This window comes from Myotis yumanensis, unplaced genomic scaffold (assembly GCF_028538775.1).
Source record: "Myotis yumanensis isolate MYYU_CA2020_CCGP unplaced genomic scaffold, mMyoYum1.0.hap1 SCAF_7, whole genome shotgun sequence".
In the NCBI taxonomy this organism is placed as follows: Eukaryota; Metazoa; Chordata; class Mammalia; order Chiroptera; family Vespertilionidae; genus Myotis; species Myotis yumanensis.
This window is the reverse complement of record NW_027223758.1, coordinates 34,019,835-34,045,692: the sequence shown is the minus strand read 5'-3', so window position 1 is coordinate 34,045,692 and position 25,858 is coordinate 34,019,835. Positions and strand designations below refer to the sequence as shown.

General features: G+C 43.9%; 1 protein-coding gene across 1 annotated transcript in view; it reads right to left on the bottom strand.

The window, feature by feature from the left end:
• ASXL1 (ASXL transcriptional regulator 1) overlaps positions 1–25,300 on the bottom strand; it is a 63,233-nt gene extending 37,933 nt beyond the window's left edge. Inside the window, exons 1-4 of the mRNA XM_070420132.1 lie at positions 25,159–25,300; positions 19,339–19,421; positions 18,270–18,272; positions 16,052–16,160 (exon numbers count right to left, since the gene is read on the bottom strand). Of these exons, the coding sequence (XP_070276233.1) occupies positions 16,052–16,160; positions 18,270–18,272; positions 19,339–19,421; positions 25,159–25,215 (252 nt within the window). The 5' untranslated portion in view covers positions 25,216–25,300. The remainder of the gene's footprint in view (positions 1–16,051; positions 16,161–18,269; positions 18,273–19,338; positions 19,422–25,158) is intronic.
• Between the last annotated feature and the right edge of the window lie 558 nt (positions 25,301–25,858).

The following is a 25,858-nucleotide window of genomic DNA, read 5'->3' as shown; positions in this document are numbered from 1 at the left end:
CATATAGAAGATCAAGAATCAATATGACACTAGATTTCAAAAGCTACATTGGACATTACTTTTTTCTTTTGAGAAAATAAAGCTTGCTCTTTGGAGGTTTTCAAATACTCCATTCCATGGAAAAGAGATCCTAGTAAACACTCTATACAACATATTTCAATTTTAATACTGAAAATTACTATCTTGAACATTTTAACTCTTTGGCATAGAGGACTGCTACCAATCAAGTTAAAACAATCTCCTTCTATTGTGTCTTTCCACTGCAAACATTCACTGAGCACCTACTATGATAGATGCTGAGGATATAACCAAGAATAAAATAATACAGATTCTCTGCCCCTAAGGCCTAGTCCAGAGAGACACATCAAACGATCATGCAAATAATTATGTAATTATAGACTTATAAGTGATAAGAAGTAAAGTTCAGGGCACAACAAGAAAATCCTATTTAGAGATAAGGCTCCTCTCAAGAACTGACATTTGAGACCTGGCAAAAGTGAAGAGAGTTCCAAACAGAGACCCTGAAACTGGAAAGAGCTTTAGGAATTCAAAGAATTGAAAGGGGAGTATGGTTGAACAAGGTTTGGATTTTGGGGTATATGCTATAGGAAACCATTGACAGGCATCAAACAGAAACGTGTCATGATCAAATTATGTTCTTTAAAAAGAAAAATCCCTCTGGCTGCTGTGTATATTTTAAAGCAGCAACATGGATTCCAAAGGGGCTAAAGGAAAAGTAAGTAGACCAAGCTGGAGCTATTTCATATCCAGCATACCACAATAAGGTGGTGGCAATGGAAATGGAGACGCCCCCCTAAAAAAGAAGTTTTAAAAGGAGTACTTGTCAGAGTTAATTTATACACAAACAAACAAAAAACCTGACATGAAGTATCAAACTTAATAAAAAAAAAGACCACATCTTCCAGAACAGAAAAAAAATAGACATCTTTTCGCTCCATATTCCTCTCCCATCCCATGATGAACAAAGAACTTGAAGTGTTTTGTTTTTTTTAGAACCTTGAGTATGTTTCTCAAATGTTTGAAAACCAACTCAATTAGTCAAAACTTAAAAGCTCCAACCTGTCCCCCATGTGTTAAATTCAAATCTTGCAAATAACAAAAAATGTGACTTTGTACCGTCTATTTAACTCTCTCAGGCTGTTTCCCCATTAGTACAGACAGAGGAGACATATTTATCTTTCAAAAAAGACCAATATGAGGAGTATGATGCCTGGCTGGAATATAGTTAGCACTCAATTAAACATCAGTTTCCATCTTTTCTTCCAGATTTAGCTCTGCTAGATTAAAAAGCAACTTTCTTAGACTAAACAAGTTCCTCAAATAACTCTCCCAAAAAGTCTGATCTGAAGGACTGAAAAGAGATCAAACGCAGTTTTCATACTGGCTGATCAAAATAAAGGTATTTTTTCAAACACAGTCCCAAGGAAGTCCTGCAATATGTACAATCTCATTTTCCTAGACCCTGATCCTTTAAAATCATACTTTTAAAATGTGATTACCTTTGCTTCAAAAAACGTCACTTAAGTAACCCTGAAATTATCAACCTACACACACTCCTCCCTCCAGCAGCCACAAAATCATTCCAGTGGTAGTGCTTTCCAAGCCTGTTACCTGACCTTCACCAATTCATTCTTACAGGTCTTTGAACATCAGGACAAAAGACAGTTCATCTCTTAGGCATAAAACCAGAGTCTGACCAGGGCTCCAAAAACAATCAAGTTCTCTCTTTTCCCTGAGCTGGCTGGGAATACTGTCAGATAATGGAATACCCCTATTTTAAGAGGTAGTTCTAGATATCCCTTGAGAATCACTCAAATAAGGAACCTTTTACCGAATGGTGAGTCAAAACCTTCATCAAAACTAAACTGCTGCTGCCTTGGCCAATGTTTCTCAGTGATTAGAGCATCTGCCTGTACACCGAAGGGTCTCAGGTTCAATTCCTAGTCAAAAGCATGTACCTGGGTTGCAGGTCTTTCTCACATGGATGTTTCTCTCCCCTCCCCGCATCCTTTCTACTCTCTCTAAAAATCAATGGGGGAAAATATCCTCAGGTGAGGAGTAACAAAAACAAACAAAAAACGAAATTGCTGCTACCATTATCCAGAGCACATGGCATTGCTCTACTAACCAGGCCTTCTGTGCAGAACTCCCTCCTACAGTACAAAGCGGAAGAGGGTTTGCAATGAGTCAGCCTCCAGTAGATACCAAATGCATTACAAAAAAACAGGAAAAAAAATATTCAGGGCTGCCTTACTTGTCACACAAAATAGCCTAGATATTAGAATGTGAACTCAGGAAGTATCCTTACAGATTTTTTACTCTAGGACAGTGGTCGGCAAACTGCGGCTCGAGAGCCACATGCGGCTCTTTGGCCCCTTGAGTGTGACTCTTCCACAAAATATCACGTGAGGGCACGCATGTACAGTGCGATTGAAACTTCGTGGCCCATGCGCAGAAGTCGATATTTTGTGGAAGAGCCACACTCAAGGGGCCAAAGAGCTGCATGTGGCTCACGAGCCGCAGTTTGCTGACCACTGCTCTAGGAGGTTTTCAACAGAGCTTCAGGGTCTGGGAAAGATGCCTGGGGTGCTTGGGGCATGAGGTGGGGATAGTAGAACCTAGAAAAGGAGAAGCTGGGCCCTCATGCTTGTTTGAAACAGCGTAGTTTCACAGTCATCTATATTTTCATCTCCATTTCATGAGATGAAAAGGTTTTACATCTGATACATTTAAACGACCAATCAAATCCAACTCCTTAATGTTAGCAAAAAAGATGTATAAGTGGAGAAACTATATTCGGTAAGACATGAGGTGCTATGCTAGAACCTTGACTTCTGGAATCCAGTTACAATCACCAAATATTACTCATTCTGGCATGGAAAAGAACATCCATGATCAGAAATGCCCCAATATAATTAATGTGAAGTGTAGAAATTCAAACCAACCAGCCATAATAACTAAAGAATTCACATATTTCTAAGAATATGAAAAACTACTTGTGCTGAACAAGAATTTTCATTAAAGCAGGGGTGGGAAATGTCTGGCTCACAAGCCGTATTAAGACCCACGAAATTATTTGGTCTGGTCCTGCCAAGGCATTAGAAATGAGTTAATTAAAATGTTTGACCAAAAACAGCAGTCTAATTTTTAAGTTGATAATTTTGTATGGCCTTCAAATCCTATTAATAAAAGTTAAAAAATGGAAACACATCAATGTTCCTCAAAATTAGAATAGATAAATTGTGATATCTATATTAACTAATAAAAGCCTAGGTGGCCCTCATGCACGACCTCGTCATCACAAGATGGCCGAGTGCACAGTGGAGGCTGGACCCAGCGGCCGCTCTGCTCAGTGAGGCCTGGGTGTACGGCAGGCTGCGGCACGAAGGAGGCCGGTCCCCGCAGTCTGCCGCCTCGCATGGAGGAGGTGAGTCCCGGCAGAGGAGGCAGATCGCGGCAGGAGAAGGCAGTTGTGGGTGATCAGGCCAGCCGGGGAGGGCAGTTGGGGGTGATAGGGCCAGCAAGGGAGCTGTTAGGCGTCAATCAGGCCATCAGGGGAGTCATTAGGGGGTGATCAGGCTGGCAGGCAGAAGCAGTTAGGGGCAATCAGGCAAGCAGGTAGGCGAGCAATTAGGAGCCAGCGGTCCCGGATTGTGAGAGGGATGTCCGACTGCTGGTTTAGGCCCGATCCTGCAGGGGTTTAGGGATCAGGCCTAAACCGGCAGTTGGACATCCCATGAGGGGTCCCAGATTAGAGAGGGTGCAGGCCAGGCTGAGGGATGCCCCTCCCCTGTGCACAAATATTGTGCACCGGGCCACTAGTGATATTATAAATATCCAAATGGCCCTTGGAGAAAAAAGGTTCCCCACCCCTGCATTAAAAGAATAAAACCAACATTTTGAGAGGAATACCAAGCAACTCACAAGATGCTTCAAAAAAGGTGAAGTAACCAAAGATCTTAAAACCTGAAGAAAACTATATTCTAAATTGGCATAATGAAAATAAATCAAACTCAAAAAGTGGGGTCCTGGGTTTTAATCCCAATTCAACCACATGCATTTGTCACACAGATGTATGGTCATAAATTATTTGATTTGTTACAGCTCAGTTTTCCATCTGCAAAATGAAGATGATTTGAGAGCCCCTGCCACACCAGAACTCTACAATTATAAGTATTTAAAAGATTACATATTTGATAAGGCTAACACATACTATAAAAGACATTGTCTAAAATGTCACTATCATTTGAAGTGAAAGTAGAAAAATTCTTTTCTAACAAGCAAGAAAAAGGAATAACCACACGATATCTAAAACATATCTAAAATGTTTAAATAGTTTTTTTATTTAAATTTTTTATATTTCTTTATTGATTTCAGAGAGGAAGGGAGAAGAGAGAGATAGAAACATCAATGATGAGAGAGAATCATTGATTGGCTGCCTCCTGCATGTCCCCCACTGGGGATCAAGCCTGCAACCCAGGCATGTTCCCTTGGCCGGAATCGAACCTGGGACCCTTCAATCCACAGGCTGACACTCTATCCACTGAACCAAGCCGACCAGGGCTAAATAGTTTCTAATGGCTCAGTTTCTGCCTTCAGCAATTAAGAGGAACCAGATTATGGCTACAATATGGGAAATATTTATTTCTAGTCAGATTTTTTTCACAGATTTATCTGTAACTGCTCAAAGAAGGCAAGAAAAAAAAAAGGTTCTTGAAAGTCAACCTGCAGAGTGTAAGAAAAAATAACCCCAAATATGCATATCTGTCTATATAAAAGCTAAAGCGACCATCGCAACCAAACGGGCGACCAAACATGCTGCGTGGGGCGACCAAACATGCTGCGTGGGGCGACCAGGCCGGCACAGGAGTTAGTGAGGGGCAACCAAATGACCGAGCAGCAGGCAGCGTGGGGTGACCTGGCTGGCAGGGGGTTAGTGAGGGGCGACCAAACAACCAAGCAGCAGGCTGCGTGGGGCAACCCAGCCGGCGGGGCGCGGGGGGTGGGCAGTTGGGGGTAGTCAGGCTGGCAGGCAGAGGCAGTTAGGGGTGATCAGGCCGGTGGGGGAGGGCCAGTTAGGGGCGACCAGGCTGGCAGGGGGGGCCATGAGGGGTGACCAGGCTGGCGGGGGGGGGGGGGGGGGGCAGTTAGGGGCAGGCAGGCAGGTGAGCGGTTAGGAGCCAGCGGTCCAGGATTGTGAGAGGGATGTCCGATTGCCAGTTTAGGCCCGATCCCCAGGACACCCCCCCCCCCCCTGAGGGATACTGGATTGAAGAGGGTGCAGGCTGGGCTGAGGGGACACCCCCCCTCCCCCATGCATGAATTTCGTGCACCGAGCCTCTAGTCCTATATAATAAAAGGGTAATATGCAAATTGACCCTAACGGCAGAACGACCGAAATGACTGGTCGCTATGATGTGCACTGACCACCAGGGGGCAGACGCTCAACACAGGAGCTGCCCCCTGGTGGTCAGTGCACTCCCACAGGGGGAACTCTGCTCAGCCATAAGCCAGGTTGACGACTGCAAGCACAGCGGCGGTAGCAGAAGCCTCTCATGCCTCCTCAGCAGCGCTAAGGATGCCCGACTGATGGCTTAGGCCCACTCCCCACAGAAAGTGGGCCTAAGCCATCAGTCGGACATCCCCCAAGGGCTCCTGGGCTGTCAGAGGGAGGTCTGACTGCCAGGTTAGTAGGCCTGATCCCCCGGGGAGCGGGCCTAAGCTGGCAGGTGGACATTCCCCAAGGGGTCCCGACTGCGAGAGGGCACAGGCCTGGCTGCCCCCACCCTCCAGTGCACAAATTTTCGTGCACTGGGCCACTAGTTTTATAATAAAACTGATATAAAAGGTTAATTACAAGAACTAGCTGGCTGAAGATTTTGATGATGCCATCTTCTACTTTTCATTCAGCCAATGTGTATTACGTGCCAGATAGGAGATACAGTGAAAATAAAGCCCTTGTGCTTATATACTAATGGGGAAGGATAAACAGAACCAAGTAACCAAACAAACAAGGTAATTACTGATACTGATAGGGATATGAAACATCTTCTATAAAATAAAAGCGTAATATGCTAATTAGACCGGGCAACCAGAAGACCTTGCGGACTAAGCCGGGGCTGCATCGGGCCTCTAGTATTCCACAACAACTCATAATGTTGTGGAATTAGATAGGTAATTAGAATTAAACTGGAAGTATCTGAGAAGATATTTTTGGATAAAGAACCAAATGATAAGAAGGTACCACAGAGCTTTCTAGGTAGCAAGTGCAATGGCTCTGATGGGGAAACAAGTTTAGGATGTTTGAGAAACAGAGTGAAGGCTAGGGTGGCTGAAGTATAATGACCAAAGTGCTAGGGGAACAGATCAGAGAGACAGGCAAGGGTCAGTCAGGATAGTGACATAATGTGATTTGCATTCTTATAAGACCACTCACTCTGCTTGCTATGTACCTAACAAAAATCAAAATGGGCCTGGCTGATATAGCTCAGAGGTTGAGTGTCGACCTATGAACCAGGAGTTCACAGTTCAATTCCTGGGGTCAGGGCACATGCCCGGGTTATGAGCTCGATCCCCAATAGGGAGCATGCAGGAGGCAGCTGATCAATGATGCTCTCTCATCATCGATGTTTCTATCTCTCTCTTGCTCCCCCTTCCTCTCTGAAATCAATAAAAACATATTTTTAAAAAATCAAAATGGATTCTGCTACTGCCTCTCAAATGACAGACTCAATGATTTAATTTTATCTAAGTCTAGGATTACTCTATTTATTCTCAGTATATAATAATATAGTTCTGAAATTGCTGAAAATGTGGAGTTAGATATGAATTATTTTACTTGTAGTTCTACAAATAACATTGTGAGACTACAGTAATTATTTCCCTCTGTTCCTCTAATTCAGTGGTTCTCAACCTTCCTAATGCTGCGACCCTTTAATACAGACAGTTCCTCATGTGGTGGTGACCCCCAATTTCGTTGTTACAAATTGAACATAATTAAAGCATAGTGATTAATCACAAAAACAATATGTAATTATATATGTGTTTTCCAATGGTCTTAGGCGACCCCTGTGAAAGGGTCGTTCGACCCCCAAAGGGGTCGCGACCCACAGGTTGAGAACCGCTGCTCTAATTGCTTTCCACTTTATTTGTAAACTGTGGATTTTAATGGATGAATATTTCAAGTGTAGTAATCTATTTCTTTTACAAAGAAGGTTTTTATATGCTTTTTAAACAGCCTATATTATATATTTATAAGATTAAACTGAGTTTAATTAAAAGACCCTGAAGGCTGAGCCTACATTGACACGAGATATTAATAAAGTGCAAATAGCCATAAGTGACCTAAGTGACATTTTTAAAAAAAATATTTTTATTTATTTCAGAGAGAGGGAAGGAGAGAGAGATAGAAACATCAATGAGAGAGACTCATTGATCGGCTGCTTCCTGCACACCCCACACTGGGGATTGAGCCCGCAACCCCGGCATGTGCTCTTGACTGGAATCAAACCTGGGACCCTTCGGTCCACAGGCTGACACTCTTATCCACTGAGCCAAACTGGCTAGGGCCTAAGTGACATTTTGATTTAAGCATTATCCCACAATAAAACCATATTCAGATGACTGCAGTTATGCCTGACAGCGTGTGCTAGAATGACTACTCACCAACAACACAACCATCAAGTCACAAAAGCAAAGTAGTTCAACATGAAGGTCCTAAAAGTCTAGAACACTACAAAGGAACTCACAGTGATTTTATAGGACGGGAAATCTAAACTGTAAAAAAATAATATAAATCCTACCTCTAACCAAGCAATGATGGACAATGACAGCTGACTTCAGGAACAGCTTAGGAAAGCAACTAAAATCAAAGCATAGACAGATTTCATCTATCCCATACATCCCTTAAGACTATCTCTCTAGACCAGTGGTTCTCAACCTTCCTAATGCTGCAACCCTTTAATACAGTTCCTCATGTTGTGGTGACCCCCAACCATAAAATTATTTTCATTGCTACTTCATAACTGTAATTTTGCTACTGTAAACAATATATAATTATATATGTGTTTTCCAATGGTCTTAGGCGACTCGTGAAAGGGTCATTCGACCCCCAAAGGGGTCGCGACCCACAGGTTGAGAACCACTGCTCTAGACTGATGCAAGCCATCTATTAACAGACTCATAGGTAGAGAACAGACTGACAGCTATCAGAAGAGAGGGAGGTTGAGGGACTGGGTGAAAAAAGTGAAAGGAATAGGAAGGGGGGGGTGGAAATGCCCTGGCCCGTGTGTATAATGGTTAGGGCATCATTAATGCACAGAAGGGTCTCGGGTTCAATTCCTAGTCAGGGCATATACCCAGGTTTCGGGTTCAATCTCCAGCTAAAGTGCATGTATGAGCACAGATCAATGTTTCTCTCTCACATCAATGTTCCTCCCTCCCTCTCTCCCTAATCAATGAAAAACATACACCGAGTGGCCAGATTATTATGACCACCTGACGTTTGTAGGCAAATTAGCTATAATTTCCCACTGAAGTTGCTAGAGGGCCAGACCATTATAAATAGGGAAGCAGGTTGTTTACCAAGACAGTAGAAGTGATTTTTTTCTGTGAAGATATGGGTAAACAACGCGTTTTAACACCCTCTGAACATGGGATATATCTGAACGTGAGTGGCCAGATTATTATGACCACCTGACGTTTGTAGGCAAATTAGCTGTACACTGCCATCGTATGGGATATGGAAGCCGAAGGCCTGTTCGAACACCTTTGCTGTCTGCAGTTACCAAGATAAAACGTCTCCAATTCGCACAGGAACACAAGGATTGGACAGTTGAGCATTGGAAAAAAGTCATGTGGTCTGATGAATCACGTTTCCAGTTGCATCATGCAGATGGCAGAGTGAGAATTTGGCGGAAACAGCATGAAAGCATGTACCCCACATGCATGAGTACAACCCTTCAAGCTGGTGGGGGCAGTGTTATGGTTTGGGGCATGTTTTCCTGGCATGATTTGGATCCTTTAATTTATGTGGAACAACGTCTGAATAGCACAACATACCTAAGTATCCTTGCTGATCAAGTTCATCCTATCATGTTGATGGTGTATCCCAATGGAGATGGCTTCTTCCAACAAGACAATGCGCCATGCCACGGTGCTTGTATTGTGCAGGAGTGGTTTCAAGAACATGAGGGAGACTGTACCTTGCTTAGGTGGCCTCCACAATCACCAGATCTCAATCCAATTGAGCATTTGTGGGACGAAGTTAAAAGAGCCATCAGGCAGCTGGTTCCACAACTGTTAAATCTCACAGAACTGGACAGTGCTATTCATCAGTCATGGTGTCAGATTCCTCGCATCACCTTTCAACATCTTGTGTAGTCAATGCCAAGAAAAATCGCCGCAGTATTGAAGGCAAAAGGTGGCCCAACAAAGTACTGATGGGGTAGTCATAATAATCTGGCCACTCAGTTGATATATATCCCACGTTCAAAGGCTGTTAAATCACGTTGTTTACCCATATCTTCACAGAAAAAAATCACTTCTACTGTTGTGGTAAACAACCTGCTTCCCTACTTATAATGGTCTGGCCCTCTAGCAACTTCAGCACGAAATTATAGCTAATTTGCCTACAAACGTCAGGTGGTCATAATAATCTGGCCACTCACTGTATCCTCAGGTGAGGATTTAAAAAAAAAAAAAACAAAAAACTTGTAGACAGACGACAGTATGGTGATTACCAAAGGGAAAGGGAGGTGGGGGGAGGTAGAAGAGGGTAAAGAGGGAATAAATAGTAATAGAAGGAGACTTACTTAGGGTGAAGATAATACAATATACAGATGGTGGATTATAGAATTGTATACTTGAAACCTATATAATTTTATTAACCAATGTTGCCCTAACGAACTCAATAAAAAATTTTTTAAAAAAAATTTTTTTAAAGTATGTGTCAAATGTACTGTCACATTACCCAGAAAAACTTTATCAGAGAAAGAACCCTAGCATACCCCAAAAGACTCCAGTTTATCAGAAAACCTTTGGTAATCATGGACAAGGCTACACAAATGTACCCAGAACTGAAAAAACTTCTATTTTCAACTAAGTAGCAAAAACACACAGATAAATATAATACTGACCTTGATGACCCACTAGAAGAGATTTACAAAGGGGGAGGGGGGTGTTGGGGGAGGGGGAACTACTAAGCCATTCTGAATATGCCTTTTTCCTTAACACATGAGAAAAAACTTAGGCCAAAAAAAAAGCCACAGGATTTCAGAGGTGTCACTACCACATTCAAAAGGAAAAATGAGGAATGTGTATTAAATAATCTGTGTCTTCCTGTTCCTCATTACAGGCAAGAATCTGACCCTAAGTAGACCACTACACAAAAACATTCCATCACTTCCATCCTTCATGGCTGAATGGCTCTGGGCTGCAATCTACAGTAGACTTGATCTAGCAGTACTAACATAAAGGAGTCTGGAAATAACCAAGATTTCTACACTTTCATTAGTCCTTTAAAAATGTATTAAGACAACTGACCTGGACTGTTCAAAAATATCAATGCCATGAAAGAAAACAAAGTAAGGGTACTGTCCAATATTAAAGGAGACTAAAGAGATATGAAAAACAAATGTAATACATGACTCTTAGACAATGCTGGAGTTAAAAAATAAGCTATAAAGAATATTTTTAGAACTAGAGAAAATCTGAATACAGACTATACACTATACATTATATATGTTTCCTGAATGTAATACTGATGTTGTGGTCATGTAGGATAATGTCTTTGCTCTTACAACATACATTCTAAAATATTTAGAAGTGAAATACCAGTACTAGTTAACACTTCCAAATGGTTCTGATTAAAAAAAAAAATGTAGAGAGAGATAAAGCAAATGTGGCAAACTTATAACAATTAGACAGCTGGAAAAAAAAAAAAGAAAGCTGGATGAGTGGGGGTGTTCACTGTAGTTAGTACTCCTTCAATTTTTGTTTGATATTCTTTTTAAATAAAAAAAAATGGGGGCCCTAGCCGGTTTGGCTCAGTGGCTAGAACACTGGCCTGCAGACTAAAGGGTTCCTGGTTCAATTCTGGTCAAGGGCACATGCCTGGGTTGCTGGCTCGATCCCTAGTTGCAAGGTGTGCAGGAGGCAGCCGATCAATGATTCTCTCACATCATTTATGTTTCTATCACTCTCTCCCTCTCCCTCCCTCTCTGAAATCAATAAAGAAATACTTTTTTTAATGGGGGATAAATATTGTGTTTAAAGTAAACACTACCTTGAACTTGAGTGTTTATTGGGCAGACCTGGGTTCTCAATGACCAGGATGGTAATTAGCTGGTTCAGATTTTTGGTACCCTTTCTTATTCGCTCCTGAATAACAAAGTAAATGCCTACACAGCTTCTGGAAGATAGCGCTGTAATAATGAGGCATTTAACAAGAGACTAGTGTTTAACACACATTCATAACCTAGAATCTAGAATCCTACAAGTTTTTAATAAGAATAAGGTATGGCTATATGTACCATCATGCAAATATATTAATAGAATAAAGCAAACAGCAAAGCTATAAGAAAAGTATGATCCAATTTTTTTCAAATACTATTATTATAAATTATTATTTAGTTTACAGGTAGCAGAATTCATGGTTTACTTTCACTTTCTGTTACATTTGCATATATTGCTTTTATAACAGGTCAAAATTAAGACACAAACAGATAATCAAACAAAAATTCTACCAAAGCCATAGCAGTAAATACCTTTCATTTTAGCTGAGATAGGAGCTAGATGCCAAAGGCAGATGTACGGGTAGTTTCATCAAAATTGTGAGTATTTATCATCAAACATCAAAACAAAAGGATAATAAAGTATCAGAATATAGCCATTATGTACTAATTCATTCATTATATATACATTTGATAGCTACTTTGCATTGTATCCTAGTGGATACTGAAATAAGTAAGAACTAGTCTCTGCCCTCAAGGAGTTTACAGTCTCACTGGGGAAACCAGACAAGCAAACCATTACCCCTAAGAGAGCACAAAGAACATCAGAGTGGTGATGTACAACGCCAACAAGCAAGACACTATGAAGATCAAGCAACAAAGCCAAAGGCAGATGAGAGGACATGCTGAGCACATCTTCAATCAACTCATCTCAAACAGAACACTGCAGACTAACAGAATGCCCCAAATTTACAGCAGATTCATACAATAACGTTTATTCAGATATATTGAAATTAAAATGAAAAATTTAATTCAGTTCAAATATTTCTAAAGCACGGACCATGCCAAGAATTCTGCCCAAAGCCAAATTACAAAGATAAATAAAACTCAGTTTCTGCCCAGCTGGTGTTGCTCAGTGGTTGATTGTCGACCTATGAACCATGAGGTGAACTGATTCCCAGTTAGGGCAAAGGCCTGGATTTTGGGCTCCGTCCCCAGTAGGGGGCATGCAGGAGCCAACCAATCAATGACTCTCATCATTGATGCTTCTATCTCTCTCTCCCTCTCCCTCCCTGTCTCGGCAATCAATAAAAACATATTAGAAAAACAAAACAAAACTCAGTTCCTACCCTTCACAGTGTTCATAGAAAAAGGTATTTTTCTTCTCCCTCTTAAAATACAAATATGTCATTAAGAAGCATTTGTATAATATGGATCATTATAATTACACATAATTACACAAAACTGCATCATATATAAAATAGAAAACTGCCATTAATCAGCAATTAAGGATGAGGAACCTAAAGAAATACCATAAAAGCTACCATTTATTAAGAACTGATTCTGTGCCCTGGTCAGGTCGAAACGGCCCCGGTGTGGTAGGGACGACCCCGGTGAGGTCGAAACGGCCCCCGTGAGGTAGGGACGACCCTGGTCAGGTCGAAACGGCCCCGGTGTGGTAGGGACGACCCCGGTGAGGTCGAAACGGCCCCCGTGAGGTAGGGACGACCCCGGTCAGGTCGAAACGGCCCCGGTGTGGTAGGGACGACCCCGGTGAGGTCAAAACGGCCCCCGTGAGGTAGGGACGACCCTGGTCAGGTCGAAACGGCCCCGGTGTGGTAGGGACGACCCCGGTCAGGTTGAAACAGCCCCGGTGTGGTAGGGATGACCCCGGTGAGGTTGAAACGGCCCCCGTGAGGTAGGGACGACCCCGGTGAGGTTGAAACGGCCCCCGTGAGGTAGGGACGACCCCGGTCAGGTCGAAACGGCCCCGGTGTGGTAGGGACAACCCCGGTCAAGTTGAAACGGCCCCGGTGTGGTAGGGACGACCCCAGTGAGGTTGAAACAGCCCCTGTGAGGTAGGGACGACCCCAGTCAGGTCGAAACGGCCCCGGTGCGGTAGGGACGACCCCGGTGAGGTTGAAACGGCCCCCGTGAGGTAGGGACGACCCCAGTCAGGTCGAAACGGCCCCGGTGTGGTAGGGACGACCCCGGTGAGGTTGAAACGGCCCCCGTGAGGTAGGGACGACCCTGGTCAGGTCGAAACGGCCCCGGTGTGGTAGGGACGACCCCGGTGAGGTTGAAACAGCCCCCGTGAGGTAGGGACGACCCCAGTCAGGTCGAAACGGCCCCGGTGTGGTAGGGACAACCCCAGTCAGGTTGAAACAGCCCCGGTGTGGTAGGGACAACCCCGGTGAGGTTGAAACGGCCCCCGTGAGGTAGGGACGACCCCGGTCAGGTCGAAACGGCCCCGGTGTGGTAGGGACAACCCCGGTCAGGTTGAAACGGCCCCGGTGTGGTAGGGACGACCCCAGTGAGGTTGAAACAGCCCCCGTGAGGTAGGGACGACCCTGGTCAGGTCGAAACGGCCCCGGTGTGGTAGGGACAACTCCGGTCAGGTTGAAACAGCCCCGGTGTGGTAGGGACAACCCCGGTCAGGTTGAAACGGCCCCCGTGAGGTAGGGACGACCCCGGTGAGGTTGAAACGGCCCCCGTGAGGTAGGGACGACCCTGGTCAGGTCGAAACGGCCCCGGTGTGGTAGGGACAACTCCGGTCAGGTTGAAACAGCCCCGGTGTGGTAGGGACGACCCCGGTCAGGTTGAAACGGCCCCCGTGAGGTAGGGACGACCCCGGTGAGGTTGAAACGGCCCCCGTGAGGTAGGGACGACCCTGGTCAGGTCGAAACGGCCCCGGTGTGGTAGGGACAACCCCGGTCAGGTTGAAACGGCCCCGGTGTGGTAGGGACGACCCCGGTGAGGTTGAAACGGCCCTGGTGAGGCTCAGACAGCCCTGGTGAGGTTGAGACTACTCCAGTGAGGTTGGGACAAATAAAGGGGACCAGTATGGACTGATGAACAGGGGTAGATACAGAAGCAGAGCAACATTGAACAGAATGTTAAACTACAGTGGGAAGCCTGGGGAGGGTTGCGGGGGGGATTAAGAGATCAACTGAAGGACTTATATGCATGCAGATAAGATTAACCAATGGACACAAGACACGGGGCGGGGGGGGGGGCGGGGGGTGGGGGTCGGGGGAATGTCAAGGGGGGGAAAAAAGGAGACATATGTAATACTCTTTGTAATACTCTAAGAAATAAAAATTATTAAAAAAAAAAAAAAAAAAAAAAAAAAAAGAACTGATTCTGTGTGCCGAAGCCGGTTTGGCTCAGTGGATAGAGCGTCGGCCTGCGGACTGAAAGGTCCCGGGTTCGATTCCGGTCAAGGGCATGTACCTGGGTTGCGGACACATCCCCAGTAGGAGATGTGCAGGAGGCAGCTGATCGATATTTCTCTCTCATCGATGTTTCTAACTCTCTATCTCTCTCCCTTCCTCTCTGTAAAAAATCAATAAAATATATTAAAAAAAAAAAACTGATTCTGTGACAGGAATGTATATACCACCATAAAGAGACATTAAAATCACCTCAGGTTACAAAGCTAGGTTTTAAACTCAGAGCTGTCTCTCCTAAAGCTCAGTTCCTAACATTACATTATGCTGCCTCAACCAAAATAAGTTCGAAATATTAGAAATAATAATACAGAAAACAGCACAGACATCTGAACATAAGATACACTTGATATATACACAAAGATCAAGTTTTATGACTGCAGGTTATATAGTTGATAGATGCTCAAGTTTTTAATCTTGAATTAAAGAAAACAAATCTACAAGTAAACAAAACAGGGAAACGTTTGAATAAGGACTACTGCAACTTAAACTACATTATGGAAGAGTATAAGGGTCAGCAACAAATTTTCAGTTTCCTCACTGTCAATAGATTATCTTAAGTCTACATCAGGAGTCTGGAAACGACAGCCCTGAGCCAAATCTGGCCTGTTGCTGGGTTTTCTAAATAAAGTTTTATTGGAACACAGCCAGGCCCATTCATTTGTGCGTTGTCTATGGTTGCTTTCCTGCTACAGTGGCAGAGCTGAATAGTTGACAAATACAGTCTGATCCTCAAAACTTAAAATATTTATTATCTGGTCCTCTACAGAAAAAGCTTGCCATCTCCTGGCCTAAATGATAGCCATATATATATATCACAAATGGTAGAAAAATAATTACCTTGTCATTTCAGCTTTATTATGAATTATTAACGCTTTATTATGAATTCTACCTGATTTAAGTTCTCTTCCTTTGTAATTAGTGTCACTTAATAAATGCTAATAAGTTTTTGAATTTCCACAAGTATGTTCACATTTGTTATTTTCCATAGTGTAGGTCTTACTTTAGCTACCCAGTAATTTATCCTTCATAATATTACAAACAACATCCTAATTAAGGAACATCTGCAATTACCTCCACATACACACTTATCCCTCTATTGCACACAATCTACAGACAAGGAAAAGCTTAATATATACACAACATTTTATATGACTAAATATTTCCTAATTCCCTGTTCACACTAGAATACCTCTCAGTCAATTGCCATTTAGGACTAACAGCATCAACACCACCTGCTTGCTTATTAGAAATGCAATTCATGGGCCTCATTCCAGACCTACCAGGTGATTCTTATGCACACTAAAAGCTTAAGGATCACTACATTAAAACAAGGTTTATATTACTTACCTTGAGTGTGAAAAGGCTGATTCGCCCAGGCAGTTTATAAAATAGCCCCTCTCCTCCTCTTGAATTGGAATGTAGCATGGCATTGAGACATGCGAGAGGGGATGTCCCACTGTAAAAACATACAAGGATGGGTGAGGGTCACACAAGTTCATATGCCTACTTACTCAAAGATCTAAGACTTTCTGGCTCCTTAAATTAAGAAGCGGAGCAAGAAATATAGAAAAAAAGATCCCATCACAATTCCAGTTTGAAAGTAGCAAAAGAGTAACAGATGGAACTCGCATAAATCATACCCAGAGAATTCAGGAGTTTGAAAAAAACACGTTACCCAATATTTAAATTAAAATTTAATATTAATTAAAAACAAAACCGAGTTTTCTAGCCTCTATATCATACGCAGAAACCGCCACATAACATTATAAAAAACAAAGGCGACATAATGAATGGTGCCATCCCAAGAAAACAAGCACACCTTTTTTGCCCCCTAGTTAAACATTTTCTAATAAGCACACAAACAAACAGTATTTCATATGCTTTTTCTCTTTTGGGAAGAGGGAAGGATGGGTTTTATTCTACATAAATCCTGGAGCAATCACTGAAATTTGAAGTACAAACAAAAGTAAGTCAAATGGCCCTGGTTTGGCTCAGTGGATAGAGCAGCCTTGTGCAAACTACGGCCAGCAGGCCGGATCCGGCCCATTTGAAATGAATAAAACTAAAAAAAAAAAAAAAAAGACCGTACCCTTTTATGTAATGATGTTTACTTTGAATTTATATTAGTTCACACAAACACTCCATCCATGCTTTTGTTCCGGCCCTCCGGTCCAGTTTAAGAACCCATTGTGGTCCTCGAGTCACAAAGTTTGCCCACCCCTGGGATAGAGCGTCGTCCTGCAGACTGAAGGGTCCCAGGTTCGATTCTGGTCAAGGGCATGTACCTTGGTTGCGGGCATATCCCCAGTGGGGGGGGGGTGCAGGAGGCAGCTGACCGATGTTTCTCTCTCATCGATGTTTCTAACTCTCTATCCCTCTCCCTTCCTCTCTGTAAAAAATCAACAAAATATTTTTTTTTAAAAAGTTGTCAAATGGATTTGTACCCAAGAGTGCTCAAACATTAAACTAACAACAAAATGGCAGAACCCGTCCAGTGTGGCTCAGTGGTTAAGCATCGACCTATGAACCAGGAGGTCGAGGTTCAATTTCAGTCAGGGCACATGCCAGGGTTGGGAGCTTGATCCCTGATGTGGGGTGTGCACGAGGTAGCCAATCAATGATTAGCTCTCATCATGGACATTTCTGTCTCTCTCTCTCCCTCTCCCTTCCTCTCTGAAATCAATAAAAATATATATTTAAAAAATTAAATTAAAATTAAAAAAGATTACAAATTAAGTTATTTCATTGTCCCTGCTACAACAGAAGGCTGCAAAACAATGACAATTCAGTGAATGAAAGGCTACTTACTGGACCTTAAAATAGAAAATGTCAAAAATACTAAAAACTGCCCATTATTAATGTTAACTGAATTTGGCACTAGCATGTGCTTAGTGGTAGGGTTCACTTGTGCACCTTCTCTTTCCTCTCCCCTTAATATATAAATATAGTAAGTAAAGCCTCTTAGCATTTTTTTAGAACTAGCACTAGCAGAGTGTTAAAAATAATTTGAGATTAAAAAAAAACCCTATTACTTATTCTGCTTTGGAACACACTGGATACTAAAAAAATTTTCACCAAGAACCAATCTCTAAAAGAAACCTTGAGCAGAATCTGGTTTTTCAAGTGGGTGTGCTAACATCTCTGTTACAAGGAGGAACGGCATGTTGGCAGAATCTTTTTGTGAACGTGACTCCTACACATTATGCCTCTGTCTACAAATTACAGAGCTGCTCACTCATCACAGCCACCATGACTGCTTCAGAATTCCTATAAGAGCAAGAAGCAGCCCTAGCTGGTTTGGGTCAGTGGATAGAGTGTCAGCCTGCGGACTGAAGGGTCCCAGGTTCGATTGCGGTTAAGGGCACATTCTCAGGTTTCAGGCTCCATCCCCAGTAGGGGGCATGCAGGAGGCAGCCAATCAATGATTCCCTCTCATCATTGATGTTTCTACTCTCTCTCCCTTCCTACCTGAAATCGATAAAAAGTACATTAAAAAAAAAAAAGAGCAAGAAGCAGAAACAAGTTAAGGTTCTTAATCCCATCTGTCCCAAAGGGACTAATTTACCTTCTATAGGCATAGTGGTCCAACAGCAATGCAGACGACAGCATGAAGGGAAATAGCCCATAAAAACAAAAATAAAGCACAATTATAACACTACACAATGCATAAATGAATGTGATCTAGATAATACTGATCTTCCCTCCCCACAAAATGTCAACTTGAGAATGTTTGAACTGGTAACTGGAAAGTGAGTATCTTTTAACCCTAAAAGGTCAATTCCAAGAAGCTAAAGCTTAACCAGCAAAAACATATGCTGTTTATTCTGAGTCCCAAGAAGAGACTGTTGAACTCTCCTCTTTCATTTAAAAGAAAACAGTCATTGGTTTTCATGCCTGCAATTCCTTTTGTGTTTCTAACTTGTTGCTTCTCCAAGAAAACTACATTGAACTCTCCTCTTTCATTTAAAAGAAAACAGTCACTGGTTTTCATGCCTGCAATTCCTTTTGTGTTTCTAACTTGTTGCTTCTCCAAGAAAACTACATCATAGGATAACAAAATCAAGGTCATAGGATAACAAAAGCAAGGTCACCCCCAATTTACTATATTCATATCATAAATGGTTAGAATCAGGAGGGAAAAAAAGGCCCTTGGGTTTATGGTGATGAAACCACCCTTCTTTGATCCTAAAACAAAGTACTTCAGAGATACAGTATAGAGAAAAGGGTACTTTTAGATTCAATACAGCCCCACCAGAGTCCACCCCTTCTCTATTATTGAAACTTAAAAAATAGAGTACAAGAAAAAATGTGCAGACTCCTTACACAAAAAACAAGCTCCATTGTCAAGATTTAAGGGAAAACAAGGATGAGGAAAGCCACTGGACCTCTGATAAAAACAAATGGATATTCACACTCCCACCTACACTTGGGAGGACATACAACCTGAGATAGTTCCACATTACCACCAGGCACGAGTGAGAGTGTGTGTGTGCGTGTGTATATACACATATATACATATATGTGTATGTATATATATACATACGCACACACACATGTGGACTTATCGCTATATCACTATATAACAGACATATGCCCTATGAAACCCTCATGTAAGCAACAAAAGCAATACAAACCTCATTTCCTTTAGTCCTTCTGCTTCTATGACCTGCAGAATCTGTTTTGGTGTCATCGGAGCATCTGAGTAGTTTTCTAGTACCTGAAGAAATACAAATGCTCTGAATTCAGTATACTATTTCCATTACCAGTCTATATCATGGGCGACAGTTCTGCCATGAGGTATCACTGCTGACAATTTAGGTATTTCCACAGTTAAAATTACTTCAGAAACCAAGGCGAAACATTCTAATTTCAATTCTAAAACACATCTTCTTAGCATAGATGTTATCATATGTAGGGCCTTAGCAACGTTGGTTAGTGCTTAACTTGATAATGCTAATATGACTAAACCACAGAATAGGTAGTGCCACACACTAATTTATAAGACAGACATGCATTCAGATTTTCTTTCCCAAGGAAGTTTGATTAGTACCCATATTTTTAAATGATTTTTTAATTTTTTTTTTCATTTCTTCATTGATTTTAAATGATTTTTACCAGTGAGTTGTGAAATTCTGGTGTTAATTGCCACAGCAGATTTTGCCATTTGGCAACATGATGCTATGGTTCTACATGGTTGGTGCAAGCAAAACAATGAACCAGAATGTCCCATTTCTGTTAGCATCACCTAGAAGTCATGGCAGTAGTTTCTCATAAGCAACTGCAGCTCTTTGACTTTAGGAGGTTGAATTGTTTTAGAAATGTTGTCTTCCTCAGGGAGAAAAAGACAGGCTATCAATATCTTTGTACTGTCTCTACCTGAGCAGGTGCTGAGGTTACTCCAAACCATACCAACATGTTGCAGTCATTCACAATGGTAACAACTAAGTACTGCTCTGTCACAAATAAAACATGAAGCAAGAAGCCTGACAGGACTGCTGCTGAAGGTTCCCACTATTAGAACACGAGCCCTTAGCACAAAAGGAAGTCAAGTTTTAGAGAAGTAGGTGCTCACATAAACCTCTATTTACCATTATCCCATTCTTAGCTTCTTTCTTTTCAATTTTTACATTCTCCTTTGGTAACATTATCATCTCTCATAGTTACAACTATTACCTAAACTCTGATAACTCCCAAATCCTTCAGCCCAGATTTCTCCCCAAACTTCAGACTCAAATATTTAGTTCTGTACTAGGCATCCCCCCTTGATGGTCTAATTCATCTCTCCTTCTTCCAGTATTCCCCACTTTGGTTGGCAGCCTAATTACCTAATTCAGAAACCTGGCGGTCATCCTTCACTCTCACCTGTCCCCCAATTCCCACAGCCAGTTTCATACTAAACCAAACACAACCACCCCTTTGCTAATATCCCTGCAACCAGCCCTGCTTCCCTCAAATCCATTCTTACTCTGCTGCCATTCTTCATTCAATAAATACATGAATACTTTGTACCAGAACAATTATCAGAATTCATTAGTAAACAAGACCAAATCTCTACCCTCACAGAACTTACCTGCTATAGCCTGACAACCCAACAATCACTTCAACAACAACCTAGCTTCCTGAGAATCCACTGGCCAACCAGAATAACAGACAGAACAGAAGTCAAATTCTAGACTTCTAAACTTGGGCAGTCACCTACCCAATCTGAGCCTGTTCCCTCAATTATGAAGGAAGGATACCGGTGTCTTTCTCTCAGTTGTTTTACAGGATAGAGATGACATAAGTGCCTACAGTGTCTGGCACAAAGTAGGTGGTCACTGGCCTGGCATACAAGGCCCTCATAATCTGGTCTCTACCTGTCTCTCTACCTGATTGCCAAACATACTCCATCAACGTTGTCCCAATAACTAAGTGTAGCTCCACCCAACTCCCACACTCTCCACCCTGCAAATTCTCTCATCCTCCCTCCTTCCCTCTCTCTCCAAGATGCAGTTTGGGAAGCACCTTCGTCCTGGAAGCCTTCTCTGACCTCTGCCAAGCAGAGGTAACTGTCTTTTCAGTGTCCCAATAGTTCCACACACATATAATTCATCTTCCAAAGCAGAGCACTGGAGAGGGAAAGGAGGAACTATTCGTAATTATGCCTGGACAATAAGCAGGAACAAGGATGTCTGTTTACCATTTACACATCTATAATGGCGCTTTACCATGCCTATAGTAAAATTATATTCATGTGTCTAGACTTTCCCCATCCCCAGAAGACCATAAGCCCCCCAAGGGCAAACCTTATCCATCTTTGTATTCCAAGAACTTAAGTACCAAGTTAGGCAGTGTTGACTTAGACCCACAACAAATCCTAGGACAAACTACCAATGTTCACTGTCACAGATATATTTCTTTGATACTAATTAAGTGGGAGCTGAGCTAGTGAATTTTTGTAGGATAACTTTTTTTTTTAAGAAGCATGAATCTGAAAAATTAATTACCAATTATTTAAACAATTAGGAAGAGCCTGAGAATCTCAGATAGAGGAAACAAAATCTCTCAAGGGAAGTTGCATTAAAAGATACAAAGTATTCACTTTTCTTAAAACTGTATATTCCTCCAGCTTTTAGTATAAGATCAATTCAGCGGTGTTCTATTACTAGTTTCTGTCTTTCTAGAGCACATTTTAAAGAAAGGGGGGGGGGGAGCAGGAATCTCTCTCCTACTTCAAAGAAGAAAAAAATGTTTGATGTAAGAATGGTCAGTCATGAATCAAAATGAAAGATAAAGCCGTGCAATGAAGAGTTTCTCAAAGCCAGGAAGAATCCATTTAAGGGCATTCAATCTAAAGGGAAATCCCCTTGGCCACTTCTCCCAAACTGTTCCTAACAAGCAGGAGGATTTACACCCATCCAACCTCTAAAGTCTACCTCTTAAGTCTAAAAAAGACAATATTACAAAATGTTTGAAAGAATATCTACTTTTCAACGACATAATTAACATTTGCAAAAATCAATCTTCTGGGGCATACTGCAGTCGTCTTTTCTTTCCTACCAAAATACTTTATAAAAGGGTTCCCAGGCCCTAGCTGGTTTGGCTCAGTGTATAGAGCGGTGGCCTGTGTACTGAAGAGTCCCGGGTTCGATTCCAGTCAAGGGCACATGCCCAGGTTACGGGCTCAATCCCCAGCAGCGGGCGTGCAGGAGGCAGGCGATTAATGATTCTCTCTCATCATTGATGTTTCTCTCTCCCTCCCTCTGAGATCAATATATATATATATATATATATATATATATATATATATATATATATATATATTTTAAAAAAGGTTTCCCAGTATCACTCTCGCCATTTGCGCAAGGTCAGAAGCAATATGAAATGCCCCCGAGCAAGTGCATCTGATTGCCATGGCAAGCACTCCAAATTCACCTGTCGAAAGAGCAGTTAAATCTAATCTACTGCCCTCCCACCTGAGCTTACTCTAGTCAAGCTTCTCTGTCCTGTGTAAGCTCTCACAAAGCTCCCCAGCACTCAGTCACAGCAATTTTTTTTTTAATGAGGAGAGAACCCTGAAAAGTTCCCCCTCACCCACCAAGAAAAATTCTAAACAAAATACAACAGCCCTAACCGGTTTGGCTCAGTGATAGAGCGTCAGCCTGCGGACTCAAGGGTCCCAGGTTCGATTCTGGTCAAGGACATGTACCTTGGTTGCGGGCACATCCCCAGTAGGGGGTGTACAGGAGGCAGCTGATGGATGTTTCTCTCTCATCGATGTTTCTAACTCTCTATCCCTCTCCCTTCCTCTCTGTAAAAAAATCAATAAAATATATTTTAAAAACAACAACAACAAAAGAATGCAAAATTATGCACAATGTTCCCGAGTGTTATCTTTCACATTTTTAGGTGCACCACAAAATATTTTCTATTCGCATTACTATTTTTTAATGAAGAGCCACAGAAAAGAGAAAGAACTCATTCAGAAAATGCAGCATAAATCTGAGCTAATGATAAAACAGAAATAGCAACCTGGATACTGCCAAGTTCATATCACAGTCAATTCAAGAGCCTAAAGAAGCTTAACAAAATAGTGAACCCCAAATTCCTAAAGTCTTTCAACTAGTAAGAGCCAAACCAACAAAGCTTTGAGACAAGTAGACTTTAGAATTCTGTCAGGACATAAATAACAGGATTTAAAGGTACTTTCACCTACCTCTAACAAGCAAAACTCTGGCAAGCAAATTTCCTTTTGGTGCCCAGAGCCATAAACACCTGTGTAACAGGAACTCAGAGGAGAATTTCAATGAACACCCAAGACTCAACCTGGAGGAGAAAGCGCGCATCCTTTTGGCTCCCCGCTCCTCTCCTTTAGGCCTACATTTGTTTTCAGGTGAAGCAACGCTGGAGGAATCCTGAAAGCCAGCCAAAGCTTCCAGTTTTGATTGAATCAGAAAAAAAAATAAATTAGGAACTTCAAAAGCTTCAAATTTCATATGCTGAAACAAATTACATGAAGCACAAAACTTCAGCATAGAAACAACTGTTATTTCTGTTCCTTGGGCAACACATGCCCAGGAAAGACCATCAGGGATACCAGTGAAAATTCTCCTAGAAACCAGATAGCTTGAATTCTTGCAAGTCAACAACTGAGTTTTACAGACTTCACGCAAGAAAAAGGTGTGGCACAGATCTATAACAAACCCCAATACGTATGCATCTTTTTTTGCACAACACCTTCGAGGCAGGAACCACGCTTCCCAATAAAATAAAAGATCAGATGGTTGAGCTTCACTCGTCATTAAAAGTGGATTACAGCAATTACATAAAAACTACAGGCTGTCAAGAGACAAGCCGTGTGCCTATCTGCACTGTAACCCTGCTCCGTGACAGTTAGAACTGACATCCCCGAGCGAAACAGAACCCATGCGACTGTCACCGGCAACCGTGGATCAGAACCTGTCCCAAAGCGTTTGTGGCGTGGGGGCAAATCCAAAAGGGAGACATTGCATTGGACGAGGCCTCTCCACACTTTGGAAACACAAAATTCACAGCCCCCCCCCCCCCACCCCCCAGGCGGCTTCCGACACTCCATGACTCCCTCCCTGGCTCAGTGCCCTGCAAGCGGCACCCTCGCACAGAAGACACCTGGTCTTTGTCCAACGCTGCGCGTGCACACGCACCAAGGCGCTCAGGAACACCGAGCGCACACAGACACCTTCTTCGCAAAGTGTCGTCAGCTCCCTGCCTCCCTCCAGTCTGACTGAGGAAGGAAAACACGCCCGTCAGCGTTTCTCAAAGTGTGGTCCTTGGGTACCGGCATGAGCCTCCACCTGGGCGGCGGGGCCACCGGAAGGCACTCAGGCAGCGCCCCAGACCCCCAGGCTCGGGTTCCCCCCAGGAGGCCTCAGGACGGGCGCGCCTGACCGTCCCCCGGTGTCCCCAGGGAAGTTGGAGGACCACCGCTCGGGGCTGCAGCGAGGCGTCAGCCAGCCCTTGCTCCCCCCACACACCTGGTTTAGATTGGGAAAGCTCCAAATGCCACTCGCGTCCTGGGAACTGGGGGCGCTCCCCCACCCCTGGAGTCCCACGCACCACCCCGCAGCCCACCAGGAAGCGAGGGAGGAGCTTCCGACCCTTCCCGGAAGCCTAACTCCCCCCCGAATACGGAAAACAAGCTTCCCCAGACCCCCCGACGCTGCCAAACGGTGGGGGAGGGGAGGCTGGGCTCCGGCGCCCGGAGGGGGAGGAGCCGGCCGGCAGGCTCGCCCCTCCGCAGGAATTTAGAGGTGGGGGGTTCGTGCGGAAAAAGGCGCCATATCCAACCCGGTGGGGGACCTTTCCCCACCCAACGCCGGGGAGGGTAGTCGGGTTCCCACAGGCAGAGTGACCCCGCCCCTCCCCCTCCCGGTGGGGGGTGCGCGGCGAGCCCACCCCACGCCCCCCACTGAGACCCCTCAGGCGACCCGCCTCACCAGGCGCGCGGCCTCGGCCCACGTGCGCTCCTTCTTCCTCTTCTGTTTGTCCTTCATCCTCCTCCTCCGCGGCGGCGGCTCCACGCGGGATCTCCGAGTGGGGCGAGCTGGGGCGGCGACGGTGCGGGGCGGTGAAGGCGGCGGCGGGGGGTGCGTGGCGGCGGTGGTGGCGGCGGCGGCGGCGCGAGAGAACTCGGGTGCGGCCGAGGATAGGGGGCGGGCGTGTGGGGACCGGCTGGCGCGAGACCGGGGCGAGGGCGGCGATGGGGGAGGGGTGGCGGCGACTCCACGCGCCCGCGCTGCGTCAGTCGCCCACGGCGGCGGCGGCGGCGGCGGCGGCGGCGGCGGCTGCCCCACGATCGCTAAGGAATGCGGCGGCTCTGCATAACCATGGGGTCAGAGGTCACGGCTCCGGCCTCCGCTTTCCCGCCCTGCTGAGGTGCCGAGACAGGACTGGAGGTGGGGCAGGCAGGCGAGACGCAGCTTTTCTTTCGGCGCCCGGTTGTGTGAGTGTGTGCCGTGGGTGTGTGTGAGTGTGTGTGAGAGTGAGGAGGGGGAGTGTGGGGTTTTTTTTTTTGAACAAAAACAAACCGAAAGGGCTGCTGGGAGTCGTAGTCCCAACTGCCTCTTTGGCCTCCCCCACTCCGGAAGAATATGGCTGCGTGAAACGCTTGGACCACACTTCCCGGCGTGCCCCGCG